The sequence below is a fragment of the Etheostoma cragini genome, chromosome 19, assembly GCF_013103735.1.
Source record: "Etheostoma cragini isolate CJK2018 chromosome 19, CSU_Ecrag_1.0, whole genome shotgun sequence".
Classification (NCBI taxonomy): Eukaryota; Metazoa; Chordata; class Actinopteri; order Perciformes; family Percidae; genus Etheostoma; species Etheostoma cragini.
In genome coordinates this window covers 15,299,550-15,324,427 of record NC_048425.1, presented here as the reverse complement: position 1 = coordinate 15,324,427, position 24,878 = coordinate 15,299,550, and the positions used below count along the sequence as shown (strand labels likewise).

At 41.7% G+C, this 24,878-nt stretch overlaps 2 protein-coding genes and 1 long non-coding RNA gene across 7 annotated transcripts in view; 1 reads left to right on the top strand and 2 right to left on the bottom strand.

Moving 5' to 3' along the window:
* LOC117962223 (hepatocyte growth factor activator) overlaps nucleotides 1-5,390 on the bottom strand; it is a 12,193-nt gene extending 6,803 nt beyond the window's left edge. For both annotated transcript variants that reach the window (XM_034901390.1, XM_034901392.1), the window contains exons 1-7: nucleotides 4,824-5,390; nucleotides 4,667-4,730; nucleotides 4,192-4,285; nucleotides 3,145-3,218; nucleotides 2,899-3,042; nucleotides 1,617-1,748; nucleotides 46-156 (exon numbers count right to left, since the gene is read on the bottom strand). In XM_034901390.1, coding sequence (XP_034757281.1) covers nucleotides 46-156; nucleotides 1,617-1,748; nucleotides 2,899-3,042; nucleotides 3,145-3,218; nucleotides 4,192-4,285; nucleotides 4,667-4,730; nucleotides 4,824-4,889 — 685 coding nt within the window. In that variant the 5' untranslated portion in view covers nucleotides 4,890-5,390. The remainder of the gene's footprint in view (nucleotides 1-45; nucleotides 157-1,616; nucleotides 1,749-2,898; nucleotides 3,043-3,144; nucleotides 3,219-4,191; nucleotides 4,286-4,666; nucleotides 4,731-4,823) is intronic.
* LOC117962225 overlaps nucleotides 1-14,625 on the top strand; it is a 19,108-nt gene extending 4,483 nt beyond the window's left edge. The window contains exons 2-3 of the long non-coding RNA XR_004660605.1: nucleotides 7,525-7,532; nucleotides 14,473-14,625. This is a non-coding gene — a long non-coding RNA (uncharacterized LOC117962225). The remainder of the gene's footprint in view (nucleotides 1-7,524; nucleotides 7,533-14,472) is intronic.
* rgs12a (regulator of G protein signaling 12a) overlaps nucleotides 7,928-24,878 on the bottom strand; it is a 38,960-nt gene continuing 22,009 nt past the window's right edge. The window contains exons 4-19 of one of the 4 annotated variants that reach the window (XM_034901386.1): nucleotides 24,802-24,823; nucleotides 23,278-23,310; nucleotides 22,405-22,574; nucleotides 21,431-21,523; nucleotides 20,700-20,843; nucleotides 19,421-19,603; nucleotides 19,157-19,307; nucleotides 17,855-17,952; nucleotides 17,447-17,632; nucleotides 17,170-17,243; nucleotides 16,926-17,052; nucleotides 16,377-16,473; nucleotides 15,999-16,060; nucleotides 15,419-15,530; nucleotides 14,677-15,228; nucleotides 7,928-9,025 (exon numbers count right to left, since the gene is read on the bottom strand). In XM_034901386.1, coding sequence (XP_034757277.1) covers nucleotides 8,739-9,025; nucleotides 14,677-15,228; nucleotides 15,419-15,530; nucleotides 15,999-16,060; nucleotides 16,377-16,473; nucleotides 16,926-17,052; nucleotides 17,170-17,243; nucleotides 17,447-17,632; nucleotides 17,855-17,952; nucleotides 19,157-19,307; nucleotides 19,421-19,603; nucleotides 20,700-20,843; nucleotides 21,431-21,523; nucleotides 22,405-22,574; nucleotides 23,278-23,310; nucleotides 24,802-24,823 — 2,391 coding nt within the window. In that variant the 3' untranslated portion in view covers nucleotides 7,928-8,738. The remainder of the gene's footprint in view (nucleotides 9,026-14,676; nucleotides 15,229-15,418; nucleotides 15,531-15,998; nucleotides 16,061-16,376; nucleotides 16,474-16,925; nucleotides 17,053-17,169; nucleotides 17,244-17,446; nucleotides 17,633-17,854; nucleotides 17,953-19,156; nucleotides 19,308-19,420; nucleotides 19,604-20,699; nucleotides 20,844-21,430; nucleotides 21,524-22,404; nucleotides 22,575-23,277; nucleotides 23,311-24,801; nucleotides 24,824-24,878) is intronic. The other 3 variants (XM_034901387.1, XM_034901388.1, XM_034901389.1) reach the window with 3 other exon arrangements.

Sequence of the window (24,878 nt, the reverse complement as noted above, 5' to 3'; positions counted from 1 at the left end):
ATAAAGAACATCACTACCTGTCACTACAGTCCTGGTTTTACTCACCTAAGCTACAGTATGGGCCGCTGTAGCCACCTCTGCAGTTACACACTTCTTTGTCGGTGGATGTGATCAGTCGACACGTTCCGTCATTCTGACAAGGGTTTGAACGGCACACTGGACACATAAAGGCAAACCAGATCACGTCTTAACACCATACATAGTGTTTAATAGTAAGCTATTTAACAGAATCTGTCTGTTTTGGGAGGTGATGGCGCAGTGGCTAAGACACATGAGCTGGGTTCGATTCCCACTGCAGTACATCACCCAATGTGTCCCTGAGCTGACACTTAACCCCTGCATGTAATAAGTGATTTGGCCTAATGAGTCTCCAATATTCACTCTTTTTTTTTTGTCTCTACCCACTCCTGAGGGAAATATCTGGCTCTTTACTCGCACTGCTCTCATAGCGTTGTCTTCCTAACGCAGCAGGCAGCTTTTTTTTACAAAAAAGCTCTGACGAACTGACTGTTCACCAAAGTTTAACAAAGTTAGCAACGAGCTGGTAAACATCGGAGTATTTAGCAGCTAAAGAGCATAGACTACATGCTAAAGAGCCAGATATTTCCTTCCCGTCTCCTTGTTGGGTACATAGGAAACAGTTTGCCAACATGTCAACTTTATGAGGTAATAATACTATGTGTCAATGTTATGTCTTCAGCAGGTTACGCTGCCCTCAAGAGGGAAGAAAATCAATAAATGCAGGTTAAAAAAAAAAACTAACACCAGTGGAATCCTAAACCTACAGTGCAAACTGGTCCTGTGTGTACAAATAGAATATCTGAGTATTCACTTTAGATCTATTGCAACATCTGTGAAATATGCCGGAGAATAGTGACGTCACATCTGCAATTTAAAACTCTAAAATAAAATGTTGATCTCAGTAGAAAATGAAAATATAGTCAAATTTCATTTGAAAGCCAAGTCAAAGGACATTCAGATGCATTTACTCTGTCAGATAATCTCCTACCATCTTGAGAAAAAACTGTTTCAGCTCAGTGAGCATGAAACTACCTCACTCATTCCCTCTTTTATGCCAGGCAATCTGTTAAATGCCAGTGAACGTCCCCCATTGAGATGAAAGCACCTTATGGACCCATGGGGCGTGTCCTAAAACACCATTCCTGAGTCACAGTGAGTCATATAATGTGTCTTTTCTTCCATGGCAAAGTTAGTCTTGTAACTATGGAGCTGAAATCAAAGTGAAAAAGCATGTCTTTGGGCTGGGAAGAGACCTGATACTCATATCTTTTGAGGCTCAAATCAATCAAAAAAACATAGTTGTTTTTCCTTAGAGTGCACTATACTCCATTTTTCTAGTAGTAGTAGTTTAGTTTAATATATCAGGTGTACATGCTCAATGTCAAGTGCAATTTAGCTAATTCTGACTACACGTAGAGTAAACAAAGTTCACTTAACTGACAATCAGTTCAACAGTTTGTGGAAGGGCATAGAGTTTAAGGTTTTGTAAATTCATCCCCTTATTGGTTTTCTCTCTCATCATCTTAACAAAAGCGGACCCCAGAGCAAAAGCAAGACACAATTGAAGCAGAACAACAGCTGAAAGCACATCTTACTTGTGTATTGAACTCTTTCACACACGATTTCCCCCGCCACACATGTGCACTGTTCCACATTGCGAAGGTGAATCCGGCCCCAAGACTCTCCGATGTCATAATGGCGCAGGTGTAAAGTTTCATAGCACTTCTCTGAAAAGCCGACAAAACACATAAAAGGCAATAGGTTAATATCCAATGTCAGCTCAATGGAGCGTGTAGAGCAAAGTTTGATGGCTGGCCTGTGCAAGATGCATTCAAAGTGGGTCCCTTTTTGTGTTTTTGTGGTTTTGTTTAGGTTTGATTGTGAGCACTTTAAATGACGTTGAATGTAGAGTGAAACCTCTTTGCAAATTACTCATAACAGGCTTCTTCAAAACCAAAGGCGAAACGTCTTTAAGGGAAGTAAGAGAGGTAAGCCGTAGAGCATGAAATGTATTACTTATTACTTATACTTAAAATAGAAATAATATGGTTGATGTGGGGACAAACAAGATTTCACTTCAATACTATTGCAAAGTAAGGCTGCACCCTATTTCATTTCATCATCAACATCGCAGGACGTTGCGATGTTACAAGTTTTATTCTTCTGTGGCTGTCAGGTGACTGACAGTAGGCAGCCTAATGTGCAGTATGATATAAAGACAATAACTAATTTTAAAACTCAAATAGCACACACATACCACTACAGTGGTATTATAGCCTGACGTGGTCATACTCTAGTCAGAATATGAGTCTGCTCTGGGCTGTTATTATGGGGGGGTGTTTCAACCGAACCAGGAAAGAAAATGCCTCTGCACTCAATTGAATAGACCAACCAATCAGAGCAACAAATAGACCTACAACCAACACGAGCAACAGAGTATATGACGTAGGTTGATCTTTTGCCAAAACTCGTAGGAAGGACGGCAAAAACATCTTTCCAATGGCCTTGAAGGCAGTTCTCTGTTCCTCTTTTAAAATAAATGTGCTGTCGATATCTTCTATAACAGACGCCATGGTGGAATCTGAACATCTCAATTCTCCAGCGGCAGCCGTCTTTGTTGTAAACCAATTCAACCCAAGCGCTCTTTGGTGGCGTGGGTGATTACGTTACTGTAGATCATCTGTCCATCATCGTATAAAGCCCGCCCTGACAATGTGATTGGTCCTAACAGGCCTGGTTCGAGCATATTTGCTGCACAACGGATCAAGTCCAGACCAAACTTCCCAACCTCGGGTGTGGCTAAGTCTGGCTGGCACCCATGCTAGTGGTATTATATTTGTCATTCATAAAATAATAATAATCACCAAATGCACATACTCTGCTCACAGAGTCTCCCAGTGAAGCTCTCAGGACAGGAGCACTCAAACGAGTGTATTTGTGGGATCAGCGTGCAGACGCCTCCATGCTGACATGGATTCACCCGACATGGATCTGGTATTCTACGTGATGTGTGGACAAAAACTGAAACACATCAACAAGAAAGAACACAGTAAGAAGATACACATTACAGTATTATGATAAAATACTGTCCAATCGGAAATGCACTGAGTTCAGTACACTTACCATCTGGCTGAGTTTTCTCCGGTGCACAGAAGCCCCACTGCCGGTCCCGATCAAAATTATGTGTGAGGGAGCACCTACAACAGAAGTGACAGAAATATCATACAGTCACCAGTGTGTCACCTTGATTAAAAACTGGAAACATTTGCAATTAAATTAGGGTTGGGCAATATGACAATAATACCGTGAGAAGTTCGTCAGCTGTCAAATATTGTGTCAAATCGTTAATTCTGTGGACTCTCTCCTTTCAGCAACTAAGTATGTATGAGTCATCTGTCAATCAGCCACTACTTTAATCCAAGAAACATCAGCATACATACTTCACTGAAACACTCACTGAATCTGCAGTTCATAATGACAAACCTATCTTAACACTGAGCTCATGAGCACATCACTAAAACACGCAGAGTCGTATTGCAGTAACTTTATGTGTAGGTGGGCCAGAGATGTTGGGCCATATATAATTGCATTCTTGTTACTTCAACTTGCTGGCACCCACCCTTAGTGTCTCAATTCCAAGGATGGATGAGTGGAAAGCCCTTCAGCAAGTTTTATTTCTATTTTATTTATCCTAAAATAAAAATCTAATAAAAAGAGGATTTTGCTGCTATGTCACAACCTGAAGCAATAACACAGCACCATGGAGGTTTGACTGTGACAGCTGTTTATTTACCATTGGGATTAACTGTAGGAAGTAGTAAATGTGATACAAACTAAAGCTATAGTCACAGTTTAAAAAAACTTGTTAATAATAACAGAGGTATTCTAGTTTCATCATTACAAGGCCCACATACGATTCAGCAATGAGCAAGTTATTAAAGAAAATGAGCTCATTACCTCTCCTGTGACGCAACAGCTGCGGTCTGTGTAAGAGTGGCGTAGACTAGGTGTGTGGAATGTGTGAACAAAACCAAATATGACAAGACAGCACATCTACTGTACCTGTCAAGCTGTTGTCTGGAGAGCATGTGTGGTAACTTGTGTGATTACGCGCACATTGGTGATGTGTGTAACATAAACAGTAGATCCAGACAGCTAATAGGGACTCACCATGGTTTTGAGGATAGGATGGTGAGGCAGCGATGATGAATCCTACCACCCTGACGAAATGGGAACTTGCATTCTTCTCCCATTGTAGTAAGAACTGGGAATAAGCAAAATGCAGCTAGTTAGGATTTCCAATGAACCCAGATGGGCAAAACACAAAAGAATGAAATCAGAAACTGAAAAACATCTGTGCAGTTTCCCCCTGTACCTCACACACACACACACATACACACACGACTCCTCAGACTGTAAAGATCTGATCAGAGGACAGTAAATCCATGCTCTTCTCCTCAGAAAGTTTAATCATGCTGTTATAAGGCGGGTTACAGACCTATACATGCACTAGCTCCCACATGCTTTAGATTTATGTTGCACCAACAACTTTCTATTACTACAGCTGAAAATATATCCCATTCACTGCCAGGCTAATGTTCATCCCCCTCCCTCTAAATCAAAACAGGACAGAGGTAAAACCTACCTTTCCGGCTCTCCTTGTATGGCTCTTTGGAGATGACCGTTTCATATCCAGCTGCTAATATGCGCTGAAATCAGGGGAGAGAAGTTATTGCACTTTATTTGGCTTTTTCCGCAGTATTGATGAAAAAGACGAGGTAAGCAGGATGGTTTGAACTTACCGCCCGTGTACTGAAAACAACAGGTAAAAAAATCAATATAAGGTATGCCATCATGAAAGTTTGCATTGGTATCTGGTGTCCGAGAAGCTTGTTGCCAGAAGTCGGAAGAGGGTCTGTGTGCCTGTGTCACGTTATATCTGTCAGGTTCCGAGTCCTCAGCCTGCTTTTGGTCATAGGAAACGTGGGAAACCCTGCAAGTATTATCCTGTCCCTCACAATTTTGAAGCTGTGTTGAGTAAACCAGTTGCGTCATTAGGCTTGCCTATCTCTGAGGCATCCTATACCCCGGCTGGTGTTCCCCGTACACCATCTCCGCAGACGCCCACGGTTTTATCATTGTCAAGTCATCCACGGAGAGAGGACAGACCAAATCTTTCCAGAGGCAGAGGCGGGGGCCGGGCCGGGAGATGGTGCTGCAAAATCCCTCCTTTCCAGCCTCTGGGACCGTCCAGCGTCAGGTGAAGTTACTTTTTGCCTGGGTTGCATCATACTTACTTTTATAACTGTTTTAGCTGTGATGTCTGGTTGTTCTGATTTATAGTTTATAAAGATGTCTCTCTAAATGGACCTTGAGTCTAAAAATAAAAGCTATCTATCTATCTATCTATCTATCCCTACATACCTGGGATTGGCCATTGGCCAAAGTCTCACTACACAGGCTAGATTAACTAAAGTCTGGAACATGCAGCAGCACCCCCTTAGTGAAAGGTAGACAAACTTCAACCAATTAAAAATTACATACTTTTAATGAATTGATTATTGATATAAACTTTACTCCCTTTCGTAACAATTAAATGTAGGCTAATTTGATTTTACAATATGGTTAGGAAGATAATAATTTGATCAGAATGAATTTGCCCATTTTTGCCAAGAGCGAAGCGCACTACGCGTTCATGAGTGAAGATAGTTGTGGAAACTTTCCCGGCGGGTCAACAGTAGGCTACAGAAGTTAACTTGCCTATAACACAAAAGCGCATTTTGGGTTTCTTCATAAATCAATCACAAACCTAATAGACCTGATGTCAGAAAACTCAGAAACTTTAAGTGAAAGAAGTTGCAGCAGCACATCTCTACCTGTCACTCCCACCGCGACCCTGTTAGCAACAGACGACGAGGCAACAGACGACGAGGCAGCTAAGTAGCTTAATTTAATTCACTGATGTGTATATTCTTGTATTTTGTGGCTGAGTGGTTGAGCTTGTAGTGTAGTAGGCCTATTCTGTACCATTGTTGTAGCTTTGTGCCTATATCCTGTTACCCATGCCTAGTTTTACCCTGTCTTGGTTTTGGGGTTTCATACTTGTTTTAGTTGTTCCGCTTGCGGAGCGTTGTGATGGATACAGTGTGGTGTGTGGGGGTTGACTGGCTGAAAATGTCACTCTCGAAAATTTGTCAGCACCCCCAACTCTAAATATTTCCACACGGCCATGGCCTGGAAGATGCCAAGAGGAGGTGCAAAAGTCTAGTTTTCTCTCAGACCACTTGAACGAACAGAATATGCCGAGGGTTCTTATATTATTACAGCTGTAAGGGTTTAGCATAAGGTTCCTAAATTTAGAAATAACATTAGCTAATACAACCCAGCGATTTACGGTATTATAACACAATACCATAACGGTATATTTACAACTACAACACTTAGCAACATTAGAGCATGATAGAGGATTAAGCTCATATAAAAGTTGTGATTTTAATTCTGAAATCAGTCTCATCAACTAGTTCGGCTTAATTATCTTCCAAACTAAAATGCTAACGTTAGTGTTAGCTATATTTCCTCAGCGATTTGAAGTAAATTGTTTTTAAACTCAAAATGGCAATTCAATCTTATTATCTAGCTAGATTAAAACTGTTTATGTTACCCTCGTGATAACTTAATAATTAATTCCAGAGAGTAAAGTTATGTGACATTTTCATTTTAGCATGCTTAGCTAGAAGTTAGCTTAAATTGCGATAAGCTAGCTAGCTAACTAAAGTTAGAAAACTTTGGTTGGTTATCTGCGTTTCCCCTGCAATTTGTTGATAACAACCGCAACTACCTGTCAGAGGATGTGACCCAGGCAAAAGTAGCTAATGTCACAACGAGGGATGTTACGCGGGATTTTTAAGTCCTAAAAGTGCTCTACCCTAATAAACCCATCAGACATAGCTTAATGCCAAAGCCGCTCCTGGCAGAGAAGTAGACAGATGGTGGAAACAGTCTAGAAATGATAACATTCACATGAGATATAGGCTATCTCATGGTTTGAAGATAAGATAACGTTACATCCAAATTGGGGGTGATTCAAGTATCTGGAAAGAGGTAATGAAGTATTCAATAATGACAGTAAAAAAAGTGAAAAACCCAACCAGCCCCATGTGTTGTCAGCATTCCAGCAAAGACATGCTGTGCCTGTGTCAAGACAAGATCTCCAGTCCCATAATCTAACCTCTAATTTTCACCAGCTGTAATAATCTCTCTCCAGATGCTCATCTAGAAGAGGAGGCTGAACAGCACGTCCACATTGGCATCAAATCCCCAGATGAAGGCAGTGGTTTTTCAAAGAGGAATTGTTCAACTAAGACAACTATGCTGTTAACTATTGACAATTTGGACTAACTTGGCGAATGCATAGCTGAGCCTTGGTCAGATATAGCAAGTAGGAGAGTTCAGGGCTGTAAATGTCTAAGGTAAGATTTGGGGATATGAACTACACCAGAACAGTATTTAAAGTTGTGTGTTAAAGGGGGCTACATGTTAGGGATGGTAAGGATTAAGACCTCATAATTCAGGGAAAAATATGAATCTCAATTTTTTTACTCAGAATTGATATCACAATTCTCTGCCACGATTTTTTTCTACGAGGTGTAATGTTTATTGTACACATGGAGAGAGAATTGCAGCGCTTGGGAGCTTACCTTTTTATACAGTCTATGTTTAAAACCCACAAAAGACAGTTTAAGCGCTTGTGATGCAGTCGTCAGTCAAAGTTATTTAATTATTAAATTGCAAATAGGGGTGACTCGAGATTGAGATTTATCATGCAGGCCTAGTAAGGATTTCCCTGCTGTGAGAAGTACAAGAATGAATCTAAGTAGGCTACAAATGAAAAGTTTCTGTTTTGTAAGAATTACAGTCATCAAAGCTTTTTAATCATTCGACATGTGGACAACCTCAAAACCACAGAAGCAGGAAGTACAGGAAACAAAGGTACCGTCATGTATTGTCTGTAAAACATAGGAAGAAAATATATACAGGAAATAGTTAAATAGCAAGAAAATTGTGATTATCCTCCCTTTTGATCCTAAAAAAGTCCTGTCTAACGTTATGGTCCAACAAAAGTGGGTAGCACTTTCTAATAGGACAACAGTAGTTTGACAAAAAATTTAAAATCAAGCTTCACTTTTTGGAGCTTTCAACTGCATCTCACAGTCTTCCTCAGCTGAGTCATTAAATTGTAATTAATAGTTTAATTAATGGTTAATCCCTTGGCTTGTACATATTGTCTACTAACATAACTTACTTTTTATTCTTCTCTTTAGTTAATTTTTATGGCTTATAATTAAGTTAGGATCTATAATAAACCCATTGATTACAACTTAGAAACTTTTTGTAATGTATGTCTATGATTAGAAACTAGTACCCAAAAGTTCATATCAGGCTTCTTCCATGGTTGTCCTTGGTGTAACATGGCTCATAATAAAACTGCTTTGCACTTCAGTATTAAACTAAACCATAACAAAATCACATCACTGTCCAAAAATTACAACCAGTACTAAAAATCAACGAGAAGACGCCAGAAATCGTAACAAATATACAATGTCTATTACCATAATATTGATTTTTTTTTTGGAGTGTACATGCAGCCCAGCGTTTCACTAATTCCCTTTCAAAAGTCAGTGCCTCAGGCTTAAAAAGTGCAGCAGTGGGTGGTCCCTTTAGACTATCGTGGCCTTGTAGAGGTCTGTCTTGCAGTCCTTGCCCTCTGGTGGGTTGCGCCCGTTCTGGGGCATCTGGGCATTCCGAAGCTTGCTCTGGCACTGCCGCAGCTCAGCCACGTAGCCGTGGAAGCTCACGCTGAGCTCAGAGTCCTCCCCCCGAGAGGTTTCCAACGTTCCCTCCTCAAGGTGAACCCCCTCCACATCCATCACTTCCTGAACCGTCTGTGCAGCGTCGGCTCTGTCGGCGGAGGATTTGGGGTCGGAGCTTGACTCTGTTCCTCCCTCTGTGCACGGGGGAAGAAACACATTAGAGATTTAAGATTAGTTGATGCATTATGGACAGCCAAGACGTCTATTCGAATATTTATGAGGGTGGTCATGAGAAATTGCAGAGGCAAACACTTCAAGCTGCATTCATTGATTGTTTTGGCCGCTTGGAGTCAGCAAAAAACGCATTGACATACTATCACCTTAAAACCAAATAGTTACCTACAGTATTTACACATCCAGTAGACACGAGCAACATTATATCGTTCAGATAACGTGCTGTGGGTTGGTCCCCCTTTCACAGTAACTTGATCCATTCTTTATCTAAGAAGATTGATTACTGCAGCTAAAAATAAGCAAATTACAACAGGCAAACAATCTTTTTTTAAAGATAATTTTTGGGGCATTTTAGTCCACAGGACAGATGAAGACATGTAAGGGGAGAGAGGGGGAATGACATGCAGCAAAGGTGCTGCGTTGAGCATTAAAGCTCTGTATGTGTGGGCCTGCCCTACCAACTGAGCTAACAATCTTCATTTTAAATATTGTTGTCAAAAATATATGTTTATATATACACAGGGACTAAACATAAACAGATACCAAAAATATGGTTCCATCTCCTTACAACGTTTGACTCATGTGGACCTGCAGGCGACTGACGTTGCCTTCACATTAGACTGCATGATGACCAGATGCTGAGCACACAACTGTGTGAGATTTCAGAGGATCTAAGAAACTAAAACGTTGTCACCCATGGCGGGGGGGCACACTGCACATGAATTATAACTCTACAGCGCTCAAATGAACACGCCATCTTAATAGGTTTGTGTAATCTGACAACTGTATAGTTGTGTAATCTGGACAGCTGTTGTCAAGACAAACTTGATGACATAACCGCTTTAGCTCAAACTTACTGAACTCATTTGCCAAATCATGGGAAAGATCTGAATGAAATTGCAACTGGATATTTCATTTCACTGTTAATTCATTGACTTGTTGTCACATGTGGTATATTTTAACATTACCACTGCTTAAATTCAAACAATTCAGAGCGGCATGACCTCATCAGAAAGCCCTGAACATAACTTAATGAAATATTAAACTCACATTTAAGAAGCGTGTGTTGGGCACAGGGACTCCAACATTTCCCTCTACACATGCACTTGGGGGGCTAAAATACAAAGTTTCCAGGAGGCTGGCATTACTGCTGTGGGACTGATAAACTCTACTTCTCTTGTGATCCCTGTGGCCCCACAGACTCTAAACACAGAGGCCCGGGTGACTCAAACACGGCACTCCAACACTCTCCTAACTCTGCTGACTGTGATTCACTGCTGTTCAGCTCAGATGTAAACACCGCCTGTGAGCTCCAACAGCTGACACACACAAAACCTCGGCTACAGCACAACTTGAACCACCAAGGTGAAAACAAACCGTCATGATCTTCTCTGAAGTTCATAGATACACTACTGACTTGTGTTTGGCAAATACGGCGTGACAGTGATTAGAATTGAATACATAATTGATGACATATAAACATAAATCGCCGTCACAGGGTTTTCCACAGGAAGTGATGTATTAATGCTGGAATGCAGATCTGATAGATGATGCATTTTGATGAATTGGACGTTCTTTTGAATTTCTTACAAATCCTACAGTCAGAAATGTGTTCCATAATCCATCCTCTCCCAACCTGGGTACCAGAACCCACTAATAGATAGATCTTAAGGGTTGTGAGATGATTTTAGGCAGTATGAAAAAATGTTTTATGATCTAAAAACTAGTTTATTACTGCAATTCCCTGTGAAATCCTGGATAGTTTTAGCTCTTCAAGCGTGCAACATGTATTTAAAAACAAATATACACGAAAGTACGTGTGAAAGTAAAAATCTGTTTTTGCCTCATGTGCATATCTATAAATAGTTTATACAAAATAAATTTGACAAGGGGTTAAAGGTTAACTTTAAGATGGTGATACTGAGAGAAGTCCTATTGTCATCTTGCCTTCTCCATAAGCCAGCACCTCACTAGACTAAGTGTTTTCCTTCAAGCCCGAATTATTATTCACCCATACACCGTTTTCAAACATGATTTCAGTGTTCAAGCTTGCCGACTTTGCTGTGACGTGCAAACATCATGTCTTGACGCAGCCGTTCAACACAGCCATGCCTCCTTTGGCGAGTCTTGTCCACAGACATGGCAGCAGCCGGGAGCTGAGACAGACCAGCCAGACTGGAACGGACCCAGCGAACAGTCCTCACTGTGGCTGACTGCCAGAGATCTGCGCCGAGCCCTCCTCCGACAGTCAGATGGATGATAAGGCTGGCCCAGGGTCAGAGGCTGCCAGCTTGGAGCGGACACACAAGGAGGAAGAAAGTGAAACAGGTCTAAAGGAAAACTGAGCCATATGGTCCCTCAGGTGTACTGCAGGGTCATTACTGAGCACTTTTTGTAGATAGCCTGGCCTTTGGGTAGATATCCCACGAATCCTTTAATCTTCTCAGAGGGAAAAGGAAATAATTTCCACATGAACTTTCGGAATGAATCATTTCTACAAATCCTGTCTCATTTCTTAGCTTTCTGATTAAAGTAAAAACACCAGGCATTGAGTTCAAATCAGTCTTATGAATGGAGTTACACTGTGTGACGTCGCCCCCTGGTGGACATCCTAATCCCTACCGACCAAGTCCAGGGACCCAACACTTGCCGGACAGGGAGAAGGGATTACAGCGATAATTAGGATTCTCCTGATGACATTAGGCAACAGCCCTCAGTTCTGGTCTTCTGGATACAGAACAGAGACCTTCTGGTCTTCATTGTAACAGTCTTATCAGCGGGTCACCAGAAGTACTTCTGCTATAATAGACCCACTGTTTTAGATGAAAATGCTCACTGATGTCAGGGTAGATTGTTTTTTAGTGAAAGAGAAATTGTACCCACTTAAATCTATGAACAAATTTTGGTGTGTCCTTTTAACGCAATAATTAACGTGTGGTTTGGTGAATCTGCATAAATTGCAGGTAACAATAAAGTCCCCAAATAAAAATAAAGTATTTCTTTCAAACACATCACCTCATGTGAAGAAGAGTAAGCAGCTGGATTTCATCCTCTGCCTTTCTTTAGTACTCCATTATTTATGGCAGTGGTAATGATGTCTGAGGAACATGTTGATGCACCACAGCAGAAATGATGTATTCCCTCTGAACAGCAGAGGGCGTCAGTTTAACAGTAATAAAAAAAAAAGAGGGACAAAATCAAGCAGATTGACAGTAAAAGAGCATAATTGCTACTGCACCACTGTTAACTTGTTTGGGCTGATGGCCTCTGACTTACTCTGTGGGTGTTTGTCTCTTACACAATATTAAGCCTGTGAGCGTGACTCGCCACCAGAATTTAAAATTAACAACTTCATAAAGTCTCTAAAAGGTGGAGGCGTGTGGCAAAAACGTGTTAAAAATATGGGTACGTTGAATCATAGTTATCTTTCAATAGTTTTTTAGTTTAGCAGGTGGGAGAAAGAAAGAGAAATATGTTGGGAGATATAGATGAAACCCAGCACTGAGAGTTTCTATCTGTGGCTCAGTCAACTCGTGGATAAGGTTACCATGGCGCCCAGTGGTGGGAAGAATCAGGCGGATGCACTTAGCAACCAGAAAAGAGGAGAGAGCCTGTGGAGGAGCTGCGCTCCTTCCTCATCATCTTGTTTACATATCACCTTACATTAAAGCTCGGCTAAGGCAGTAAGGTCAGAGAGAACATGCTGGGAAAGTGCTTTGATACTCATCACGTCACCAGCTTTGTTGGTTGAAAACAAGCGTGATAATCTCTTCCTGTAGAGTTCACATGGTTTCAAAGAAGGCTTCCTGGGATCAAAACATCTCCTCTAATTGGATATCCAAACACAGAAAGCTTTTGACTTTGTTTTTTAGGACAACTCTGAAAATGTCTACTGTAGAAAAAACCCATCACCAATACAAATCAATTCACCTCTTAATAGTTTACCTTAAAATCTCAGAAACATACAGCGTGGAGGAGCGGGGGAAATGACATGGACGGGAAATAGAAAATTAAATCCATCTGTGGGAGATGATTATAATCATACAAGACAACACTCAAGCATAAACAACGGCAAGCTTTTAAAACCCGTTTGAAAGAAGAGAGTCAAAAAAAGATCCAAAATGCCTCACTAGAGCTACACACACACACACACACACACACACACACACACACACACACACACACGAGCAGTGACCCCGCCAAACAACAATTACACCAAGCAGGTAGACCAAGCAATGTTTAACGACACTGCACAAACACGCTGCACCGAGCAGTCTGAGCAGAACACACAAAGCAAGAAACACCCTGAAACAAGCGCACACAGACAAGTACACAAAAGAGTGGGCGCAGATGAGAGAACTAGACAACATGAGACAGAGCTGAGGTAGAACTGGGGGGAGGCATGCAGAGGCGGCGAGGTGGAGGTGGGGAAGGGGTGGGCAACTGAGCTCACAAATGTGTAAAAAGACAGACAAGAGTGATTTCCAATTCTTACATTTATTAGATCTACTCAATCACAGGTACACAGTTAATTGGCAGTGATTATCTAAAACAGGCATCTAGAGAGGGAGTGAATGACCCAGATAAAGACTGGCAGACAATTCAACAATGTCACCAGCACTAAGGTGCACTTGTCTTCCGATGACTAAATATTTTTTTCCATTGCTCAAATTGCTACAGCAGGAGCTGACATCGTTTAATGACTCACCGATTTTAGAGAGATGAGTTAAAAAAGAAGACGCTTTTTGACATTGTTGAATTGCTCTTAACCCGAGGTGGTGGGATGGATAGAGTCGTTTGGCCTTCGCAAGTCCAAAACTGTAAAACCATCACATGGGTCTGGTTTGCTACGATGTTTTCTAATTGTACATAATGACCCCATGATGCCAGGAAACACAACTGCTGATGTCATCACGTTCAATTGTTTGGTTGTTCTGAATTACAATCTTCAGCACAACAGTCACTGACTACAGTACTGTCAAATATTGATCATTAATCTGTATGCGTTATGCATATATAATTAATATTTATAGGTTCTGCAATCAGTTACATCAGCATGCTTATGCACACAAAACTCCAAAATAACTAAATATTTCCCTGGGATAAACTAATCCCAGTCATGTGGCAAAACCCAACAATTTGTGGCGTGGGAAGTGACATCCAAGTAAACGTTACTCACTGAACAAAATATTCACATCCCTATTTAAAAGATGGTCAGAGTGTAATTAAGATACACACACACACACACACACACACACACACACACACACACACACACACACACACACACACACACACACACACACACACACACACACACACACACACACACACACACACACACACACACACACACACACACACACGTATGTTTAGTTTAATAAAACAATCTGTTTTATGGCAACAGAGAATGGCAAACTGAGAAAGAGTCCGTATCAATGTCATTAAAGTGCATCAGAGTCAGTGTAGAGGGAGTTCAATCACGAAGGTGGTCTGGTTTAGACCACGGGGGACAGAGTGCACACATGCACATACCACACACACAGACACACAAACACACACACACGCGCGCAAACACACGGAGCATTGGTTTGTTACACTGTAGAAATACCTGAACTGGATTTTCCCTCTCCAGCTGCGTCTTGAGACTTGGAGAAGGGTGGTGGCGGGGTGAAGTTGGCTTCAGGCAGGCTGCTGTCGAAGGACGGCATGGGGGATGGTGATGAAGGCAGCAGGGTGCTGTTGGGGCTGCTGATGTCGCCCTCGCCCACGAGGGTCAAGTCGTTGTGGGTGTCCTCCTCCACGGTGCGGAGGTTTGGCCGGGTGTCTGAGGGCCGGGGGATGGGGGACAGGTAGGTGCCAAAAGTTTGGTGGCGAGGAGGGGGCAACAGGCACCGCCTGGTCCCAGAGTGTCCATTGGCACTGGAGCTGAGGGAGGAGTCCAGGCTCTCCGAACGAAGGCTGGCGGTAAGGGCCCCCCGCGAGGAGACGCCATTCTCCCTGCGGTCAGGAGTGGAGCATGCCAAGTCAGAGGTGACGGAGCAGGAGGAGCTGGGAGGGGTTAGGCGTAGGAATTCAGGAAGCACCAGGTCATCTTTGTTCAGGAGCCCGCGCTGGTCGTTGGCTCGGGTGCTCTGTGCCCGGCTCAGCAGCTCAAAGAATTCTGCAAAACAGATCAAACAAGTTCTCTCACTTAAACTTTCCAAATTGATTGATTGATTGATTGATTGAAGAAGAAAAGGATTAGTGAAGGTTTAACATGCAGCGTAGCAGCCTCACAGCTGAAAGTTGGTCCAAAGCTAAGACATCCACCAATAAGTCAAGAAAGAGGAAGAAGGAAAAGAGGAATTTACCTTCAGCTTCATCTATATTAATCTTTTTCTGTTTTCTCTTTTCCCCTGGGAGTGCTGTGTCTGGTCCACTTGCTCTCACAGAAAAGTCCTTTGGTGTTGACCTCTCATCTCCCTGCAGATGCAACAATAACAATGCACTCTGTTAGGAGATGGGGGGGGGGGGGTTGTAAGGGGGAGGCTATGCATGAGCTGTCAAGTACCCTACTGAGCAGAGTGTCCAGATTCACAGAGACCCTCGTCTCATTTGTTGGCTCTGTGTACTAACTGACCTTGCTAGCTAGCATCTAGACCACGTGCTGTCTGCCTACACACGTTGTAATAACACAAGAATGGAAGTTAAAAGCAAGCGAGTTAGCCACAGGCAGTGTTAGGGAAAAAGAATACAAACAAATCAGAAACTCCCCCAATTTAAAGCCTGTCAAAGATTGTAAATGTTAATAAAGATGACTGTGGGTGGGCTGCTAATAAGTGATACTGAATGTTGCAGAAACAGCACAGCAATAAAAAAGGACAAAACATTACATACTGGACTTTTTTAAGCAACATGTTGTAGGAGAATAAAGATGCCGTGAGAACTTACTGTGGCAGAAAAACTCCTGGTTGGAGGGTGGTTTTTTAGGGAGGACGACTTGGATTGGTCTGTTTGAAAGAGAGAAAGACAGAGAAGTACATGAAAAATTCATCAGGTTGAAAAATTGATGAGGAGAAGGTGAGACAAAGAGGAGAGAGAACACTTTAGACGTAAGACATGTTCTATAAATATGAATATGTTAATCAATGGTTGCACATGATTTACAATTGGCAGTTACATTTATTGAGAATTTACATTTATTGTCTGGTTGACAAAGTGCAACTCAGTCAGTGCACACACAGTTGTTTACAGTGTGAAAAACAACTTATTGTTAGTTTGTAATATCAAGTATTTAATATTGGGATGCAGTGTATTTGATGGTCTAACCTTTTCCTGAAGCTCTGTCGATTCGGTCCAAAACAACCCGAAGGCCATCCAAACTCGATATGGGGGCACCCAGGTCCAAAGGCTCAGTTTCTCCACTCTTAAACGAAAACACAATTTGATGGATTTTTTATTTTCACCGGTTGTGCAGAAGTGCTCCAATTTCTCTTAGCATTTTGAGCCAACAGTTGATTTTTGGCCTTATTTATAAACCCTCTTTCAGCTTGGAGTCTACTGTATAATACAGTTATAATGCCTGGAAACCCACAGGACTAAAATAAATCATCTGGCAGGGGTTGAGGGGAGGAGTAAAAAGTTGGCATGTTTGAGGAGTGTCGTCATTCTTAATTATAGCCCTGGTGCTCCATCTTCAGAGGCTGGGCTGAGTCAGAGTGCTAACCACAGTGTAGAGATGGAAAAGGATGCGGTCGCTTCCCTCCCCTAACCATGATACTCCACCCTGTGCCACTGTCACACACTGCACAGGCTGCTCCCTGGACACACAGCGACTTCAAAAAGATTAAAGCATTGTAGCCACCGGGGACAACTTACTACTTTCGCCACAAGATCGCTGAGGTGAAGACCATATTTGGCCACCACGGGGCGCAGGACCTCAGTGACTGGTTTAGTAGGTTTGGCTTTAAGCCCCACAGAGCGGTTAATGGGTACCAGGTCCAATCTAGGAGCAAAGAGAGAGCACAAGTAAATGTCAACACAGACATAAAAGCATAAACAGACAACGTGATATTCAAAGGAAATTGACAGCTGCCAGCAAACTTTGATTTATTATTAATACCTAAACAAGGTCCGCTTCTCCACTCTCAAGTCTCGTGAGCTGAGGGTCATGCAGTCTTGGTCCAACACCAAAGGCTGTTGGGAAAGATGAAACTACACATTAGCAACAGATGAAGTCCAAACCACTCCATACCGTAAACTCTTTACACATTAACTAAATACACATTTTCCACTTCAATCCTTTGCATCCTTTTTGTAGCAGTATTCTGCTCTCTGATCTAGTAGCAGCAGATGTTTTTAGCATTTGTCATTTGATAGCAGCGTCTGCCTGCCTTTACCTTCTCCCCTCCCACCAGGAAGAGGTCAACAGCAGCCATGTTGACGCTAATGCTCTGACAGAGATCGTGGAGGACTTCCCTTATGGAGGCACCGGGCCGAAGAGTGATAGAAGGGCAGGAGCCGTCAGACAGCATCATGGTGCAATGTTTGGGGGAGCGCTCCCATACTGAGTGACGGTTATCAGACTGAGGATAAATGATTGGAAAAAAAGGCTTCCTTTAACAAGGACTAACACACACACACACACACACGCGCTTTATGGCTTTCCAGTGTTAATAAACAGATTCAGTTGTAATTGCAGCTAGTTTTAATAATTATAATATTTATAATAATTTAGGCCTATTATGATGGCTTCACCAGACACTGGGCTCTTTGTTGCCATGGGGATCTGTCCAGAGGAATCTTACCTCAATCTTGCCAGCGGAGCAGGAAGTGGCCATCTCCAGACTCGTACCGGACGACAAGGAGCCCTGGGACTCCCTCCTCCCATTACTGCCCCAGTAGTCTGCACAAAACACCCAAGAGGACGATGAAATCATGCAGATAAGAGACATTGGCGCACTACTTGCATTAAATGACACTTACAATAAGTAATACCAAGACGGCTTCAAGCTATAGCATGACTAAAAACAAAGTTTGGGATTTCCGATTGTAGTTTGACACCACAACATATTGGCAAAAACAGTTGTTTGTCATCAAAGAAGCGTGGGAATAGACAGAAGGGGTTTTATTAAATTAAAGTGCGGCTACACTTTAGTGAGAGACATTTATGTTAAATGCAAGAAAGGAAGTTCACACATGATTGAAATAGAGATCATTTTGACAATAGCTATTCCGATGTTTTGACCAAATTGGGCTATCTGTAATAACGCTTTCGGAGGATATTTACAAACAAAAAATGAGGAATCATTACTAATGTATTTCAGAAAGCTTGAAAGTCTTAAAAAAAAAAAATAGAAAATGACATTTTAGTCAAATGCAGCCTTTATAAAAGAAACTGTATACAGCAATTGGATATTATAATTACCAAAATCCCAAACAAAAGATCATCATCACATCAACCAATTTTTTTTATTTTACCACCTTTAAAACTTTGGCCCATTGTGGATAACTTGCTTTGATTTGTTAGAATGCCAGTTTTTTCATTTACTTATCCAGGTAAGTCAATTGAGAACAAATTCTCATTTGCAACGACGGCCTGTCACATTCACACAGTTTCACATTCAATTCACATCTGGAAGCTGGCACCACAGGTCACTGAGCCAGGAGTCAGGAGGTTGGAGATTAAGGGCCTTGTTGTAGTGATGGTAATGCCGGGGGGACAAACGCTGCTCTTTCACTTTCTCCACCCAGATTTTTATCCTGTCGGCATCGGGATCAAACCATCAACCTCCCGGTCACAAGCTCGCTTCTTTAACCTTTAGGCCAAGACTGTCCACAACAACATGCAACAAACACGTTCTTACTAGTGTACCGGTGTGTGTGTGTGTGTGTGTGTGTGTGCTACCATAGTACTTGGATAACTGCGGTGCAGCTGCGTTTCTACATGACACCACCCGCATACAGCTCATGGTAACCCTGGAGCTGGCAGTGAATTGGTGTCATGTTCAAGGACACATCAGTGCTTCGGACGCTTTTGTTGCAAAAGTTTTAAACTGTGAAGGATCTCTGTAGCCATAAGGTAACAAGCTTGTTAATCAATTTCTTACCAAGGTTAATGTCTCCTATGTCCTTCTTCTTTGGGCCCTTCCCAAAGCTCCTGTTGCGGGACCACGAAAAGAAGATGCCACGTTTCTTGTCAGCGCTTTCATCCTTGCTGTCTTCGTTCAGTGACCTCCCGGACTTTTGCTTTCTGACCTCCTGCTGGTTGGAAAACAAAAAAACTAATATTTTACCTGCCGCACAGGACGGGTGAGCACTTGTTTTATTCCATGACCAGCTGCTTTGATACAGCCAAAAAGCAACAGTGGAACCTTTTTGGGAGTGGAGAGGGTAGAGCGGTCTGAGCTGGCGCTGTGTTTGGAGGGCGCAGGGCTGCAGGGAATCTGGTAGGGGTCTGGCAGGGGTCGGCCATCCACCTCAGCACGCATGCACTCTTGGTAAAGGGAGGACTTGAGGAATCGTGAATAACTGTCAAACTTCATCAGGTTGAAGATCTGTATATGCAAAGTAAAAGAGTGGTCTAAGTAAAGTAAAAACAAATGTTAAAATAACAGTGAAAGTGGTGGGAGAGGAAGAGGTGAGATACACAAAGCAGCAGTTATGCTCCAAAATAAGGGAGTGATGAAGAGAAAGGAAACACAGACACAAACAAGACAGAAGAAACTATCAGTGTTAACATATGGTTACAGCTGATGTTATGACAGGTGTCTTAATGGTTACCATTTTATCATGCTCGTGTGCAGGCTGAAAATATACAGATCTGTAACTGCATGTCTATGTGTCTGCGTGTGCAGTATGTGTTAGATTCTCTGTGGGTGTATGCCAGTTTGTGTTTATCTCTCTGGTAAAGGCTCATAGCCGTTTCGTAAACAAACCCAGATGGTCACCGAAAAAAACCAATATGCTTGCGACTAAAGGCTAGATGTGAACAAAAACCCCTAGTGTCAGGAAAAATGTCTTGATCTTCAGTGTTGATACAGAACAACTGAATAATTTAAATAAGTGAAAGTCTAAATTAACCAAAGTCACGAAATATATAAAACATTGTGGAAGCAACATATTGTTTAGCACAGGGTTTCTGCAGCTTTCACCAAGTCAAATTTAAGACCTTTTAAGACCTTTTTAAGACCACAATGAATGAAGTTTAAGAGCTATGTCACAACATCCAAACAATCCCAAAAAAAAGTCAGATGTCAAGAGTCTGGAAACATCGTCTCATTATAGGACTGGCGTCTAGTCAACGTGTGGAGGACGCAGAGCACCTCCGCTCATTTATTTGTAGTCGTAATATAGTAAATTATATTTGGACTAGCAAAAGAAAGAACTACAATACTACAGAATAAAAAAAAAAAACATTCTATTCTATTTTGCTGCGGGAGCATTTCAATGAGCATAAGATGTAGCGTTACATGGGTTGTTTAAATTTATTTAAGATCTAGGACAAAATTCGAGCGAATTTAAGACTATTAAAGGCCTAAAATTTAGATTTTATAATTTTAGACATTTTAAGATGCCGTGGAAACCCTGCACCAACCAATAGGTTGTGGTGTCTTAAGAGATGAGTCCACTACTACTACTGCCTTCTTGTACCTGGAGCTGCTGCGTCTTGAACATGTCGGGCCGTGGGGAGGTGAGGACGTCGTCAGCCAGCTGGGCTTGGCTGTCGATGTTGACTGGCATGGTGGCCTTGCTGGACAGGAAGCTGTTGTAGATCTCTCCTGCTCTCAGGGACAGCTGCAGGAGAAGAGGGGTTTGATGATGCACAATTTCATAAGTCACCAAGTGAAATTAAAGACTTTTAAAAGACCGTTTCAAGACCATTATCGTCATTATCTAAGCCCTAAATTATTTATGTCTTCAAACCAAGTATCACTAAACTTGCACTTCCCCATAGCTGAAGGATAATTGGTTTCTGAGGTACAATCCGAAAGAGACTCGCGCCAATAACAAGAAAGCTGATTGGGCAATATAAGTTACATGTTGTTCTCATTTGTAGTAATACAGTGAAATTATATTTTATTTACACTATTGATAATATCATTGTCCATTGGGATGCATGTCATCCATCACAATGGACGATGATATCACCCATTGACACAACCCTAGTGTAAATAAAATATAATTTTAGAGAGAATTTCAATTATTTATTTTTTCTTAATCTTCAAGCCCCATAAAAAATATTCAAATTATATAATTTTTGAGGAGAAGTAACACATAGAGTTTATTTTGTTTTAAGTGGGTACAAAACAAATAGGCTTGGAACCATTCCAATCAGTGTATATGTTTTCAGCAATAGGATTTGCGTCATACTTTTGACTTACCTGCTTTTTATCAGTTGCAGGAACATGACTGAAGTATTCACAGGCCTGCCAGAACAAGATATTCTCCTCACTGAATTCTTTCTTGAGGAATTCCTGTGGAGTCACACAATACGTATGTACATATGATCTCAAACTCTTTCTTTCTAGTGCTGCTGTTGTTGAGACCAGTATTGAGAAGAGAATTTATTGGGTGTAATGGTGTGAACAAGATTGGTGTAAGTGTGGGCGCAGGACAGTGTAGGCACACAGCGCAGCTCTGATCAGTGAAAAGGCAAGGTGAGGAGCGAGCGGGCTGTGGTACGCCAGAATTTCATGTTGAGCCTTCTGAAAATTCAGAAACACATCTTTTATGTGGGAGGTAACATAAATGAGGTGCCTGTACTCAGTTTTTAGAACTGGTTCTGAAGTTGCACCTATTCCGAATTTATATAAACCTAGGATTTGTTAACAAATGTGCTTTTCAATTCAGTCGTAACATCTAGATTTAATGTGAATCAAGACATATAGTGGTTACACATGGTCAAGATTTACAAAAACAGTGCAAAAGAATTTAAAGACGAAGGAAGGTGGTCTAACATGACAAAGCACTGTTCAAGTATGCAAGTATGGTCGACCGTACTTTCTTTATCACTTCTGATATATTTTGCTTTTCATTCTTCTCAAATGTCATGAATCAAAACAAGGTTTTAATAAAAAAACAGAGCTAATAAGCAGAATCGATTAAATCCACACAACACACAACCATACTGCTCCCCCACTTTGTTTTACTTTTAAATCTCAAGAACCAAGACACTGAATGTCAGTTGTTTTTCACTTTTGGTGTAGTCTGATACACGGAAGAGAATTAGGGCCAGTGGTGAAAAATTTATGTGAGTTTTTTCTCAGAACTCACAATACATTTTTCACCAGTGGCCCTAATCCTCTTCTGTACTGATAGGATTCTATCAACCTAAGAAACTTTTTCATTTTCTTACTGAGAAATAGCGCACGCCCACTGGATCCTGGAGGAGGCGTTCAAAGCAGGCGGCCCAGCTGGCCACACGCTGCTCCGGTGCCCCTCGCTGGCCGCCTGCTCCTGGAAGACTGCCATTACTGTTCAGGCTGCTCTGGCTGCAGCATCCCTGCAACTGGACTCCACTATAGCCTGCATGACGGAGAGAGGGGAAAGGGGTTAGAGGGCTCTAATGTTAAAGGGTAATTCCAGCCAGAGGGAATGTTAGAGCCATTCTCCCATGTGCCCTTCCAAATATTCCTGCAATTTCAGCATTTTTGTGTGCTTTTCTTCCTAATATAGAAGAACTAATATATTTTGAGCAGTTTAATGAAAGCCTTAACCCCTCTTAAGAGTAGAAAGAGAGTGACTTTTCATAAAATGATATGGCACAATGGGAAGGAAAAAGGTGCCCTCTTAAAAATAAATTTTTGTCACCAGAATCCATTAAATTTCTGTGGGTACCTTATAGCTTCACCAAACATAGATACAAACACAAAATGGATTAGACTACAAGGTAAAGGTCAAGGGATTTGAAAGGAAAGCTAATGGCTCTTTTCTGTACCCTTTGCTACACCTCTCACCGGTGAATGTGACCCAATAAGTGCAATGTCAAAGTTCAAATGTGTCACGTCGAAAGTATGAAGCACAAAGCTAACAGATCTGTTTACATTTGAAGACAGCAGATGTCACTTAGTTGGTCTGAGAGGAGCAAAGAGAGGCCAGCAAGGAAAGAACAAAAGAAGAAAATGAGAGAAGACACGGCTGATTTAAGAGACACAAAGAGAGAGACAGAGTCTGTAAGGATCCAGGAGCTGCTATTCAGCTAGAGTGGGGTCTTTGGCACCCATAGTACCTGCTATCATGGCAGCAGATGGCCACTTTAGAGCTGTGGGCCGGGCAGGCAGGAAGCGCACAGTCAAAACAAAAAGGTCACAGTGAGATTTGTTACAGATACACGGCTGTGGTAATTCTGCTGAGAGTCAACTGGGTGGCGTGGGCAACTGGTATTAACAGAATTAATCTTTGCTGTTGAGAACAGAAACGTTAGTTTGGTCAAGTAAGGTAAAGCGCCTGCATAGACATAGGGCGGATTTACCAATAGGTGTATTTCAACTGTGGTGAAATAAAAGTCCTGTAAATAATACATGACATCACAAACGGCCTTACACGTCTTTCCGATTATTACTAAGGTGGCTTCTAAGGTTCTAACACATATAGTATGTCCTAGTCTATTAGAAATGATTCCAATTGAGAAGATGTGTCATTAAAATTGCATAGGCATTACCCTCCTGGGGTCTGGACTAGCCAGGGTCTGGCTAGTCCACACAGCATTCTGGGATGGGAGAGAAGCATGCTCTGATTTACTGGCATGTCTTTAAACCAATCACAGTTGTCATGGTGTGAATGTCAAATAGCCTCTGGAAGTAACTTGTTTTGGTGGAACGTGTGTACTGTATTGAAAAGTTGTTTTGGTCGTGCAACAGAAAACTCCGGACCGAGTCTAGCGAGCAGTCAGTCATAGTCCTTATAAATGGCAGAAGTTTAAAATTCCAACACAAAGAAAGCGAAAGTTGACGGATATCCAGCCAAAAAGGACACACAGTGGAGCAATCACATTAGCGGAAGGTCGTGGATATAAACTAATCGTAGAAACTGAGGGATTGGTTTTTGCTGTTTTTTCACAATAAAGCCAATTGGCTGGTTCCCTGTACCACTGAAAGTCCCTGTCTAAACTTTGCTGACAAGCCATTTGTTTGTACTTGGTTTAATGTATTAGAACTGAGGCTTTTGGAGACGTGTTTACCACAATGTGTGCTGCTCAGTTAATGAGATGGCTTTAGAAAGCAAACAGCAGTGCATGTCTAATGCACATCCACAGTGAAAGGAGCTGCACTCCTCACCGCAGCCTCGATCAGCCTGTTAGAAAAGGTTATGGAAAACTGCTATGAAAGGGAGGACCAGAAAGAAGTCACGCTAGCCCTGACTGTAACCCAAAATACTCTCAGCAAACCTGTGTTAATGAGGTATGCTGCCTACAGTGACTAAATCATCCTCGCCAAGTGTTTTTATTAGACCGTTTTATTAAGCAACTACAAAGTTTTGTTTTAAGGGTGGAGCAGGAAATGAGAAATAAAAGTGTAGACACTAACAAAGCTGGAGAAAGCACTGCAAGTTGGACAAGATTGAGAAGTGTTACTGTGTTAGTACAAAGGGATGATAAAGAAGAAGCCTTGTTACTCTTGTGATTTAATTCAGATTTTCAATAAGAGTTTCACTACATAGCTGGCATTATTTTCCACATTTCATGTCAAATGTTCATGTTTTATTTTTCTTACAGAACAGTGTTTGAAAGTAGCAATAAAGGAATTGTACTCACCCCCATCTGAAGAAGCAGCAGACTGAAAGAGAACAAAGAGAGACATGAGTGAGAGGCTGCCCTCATGACCTCCTGTG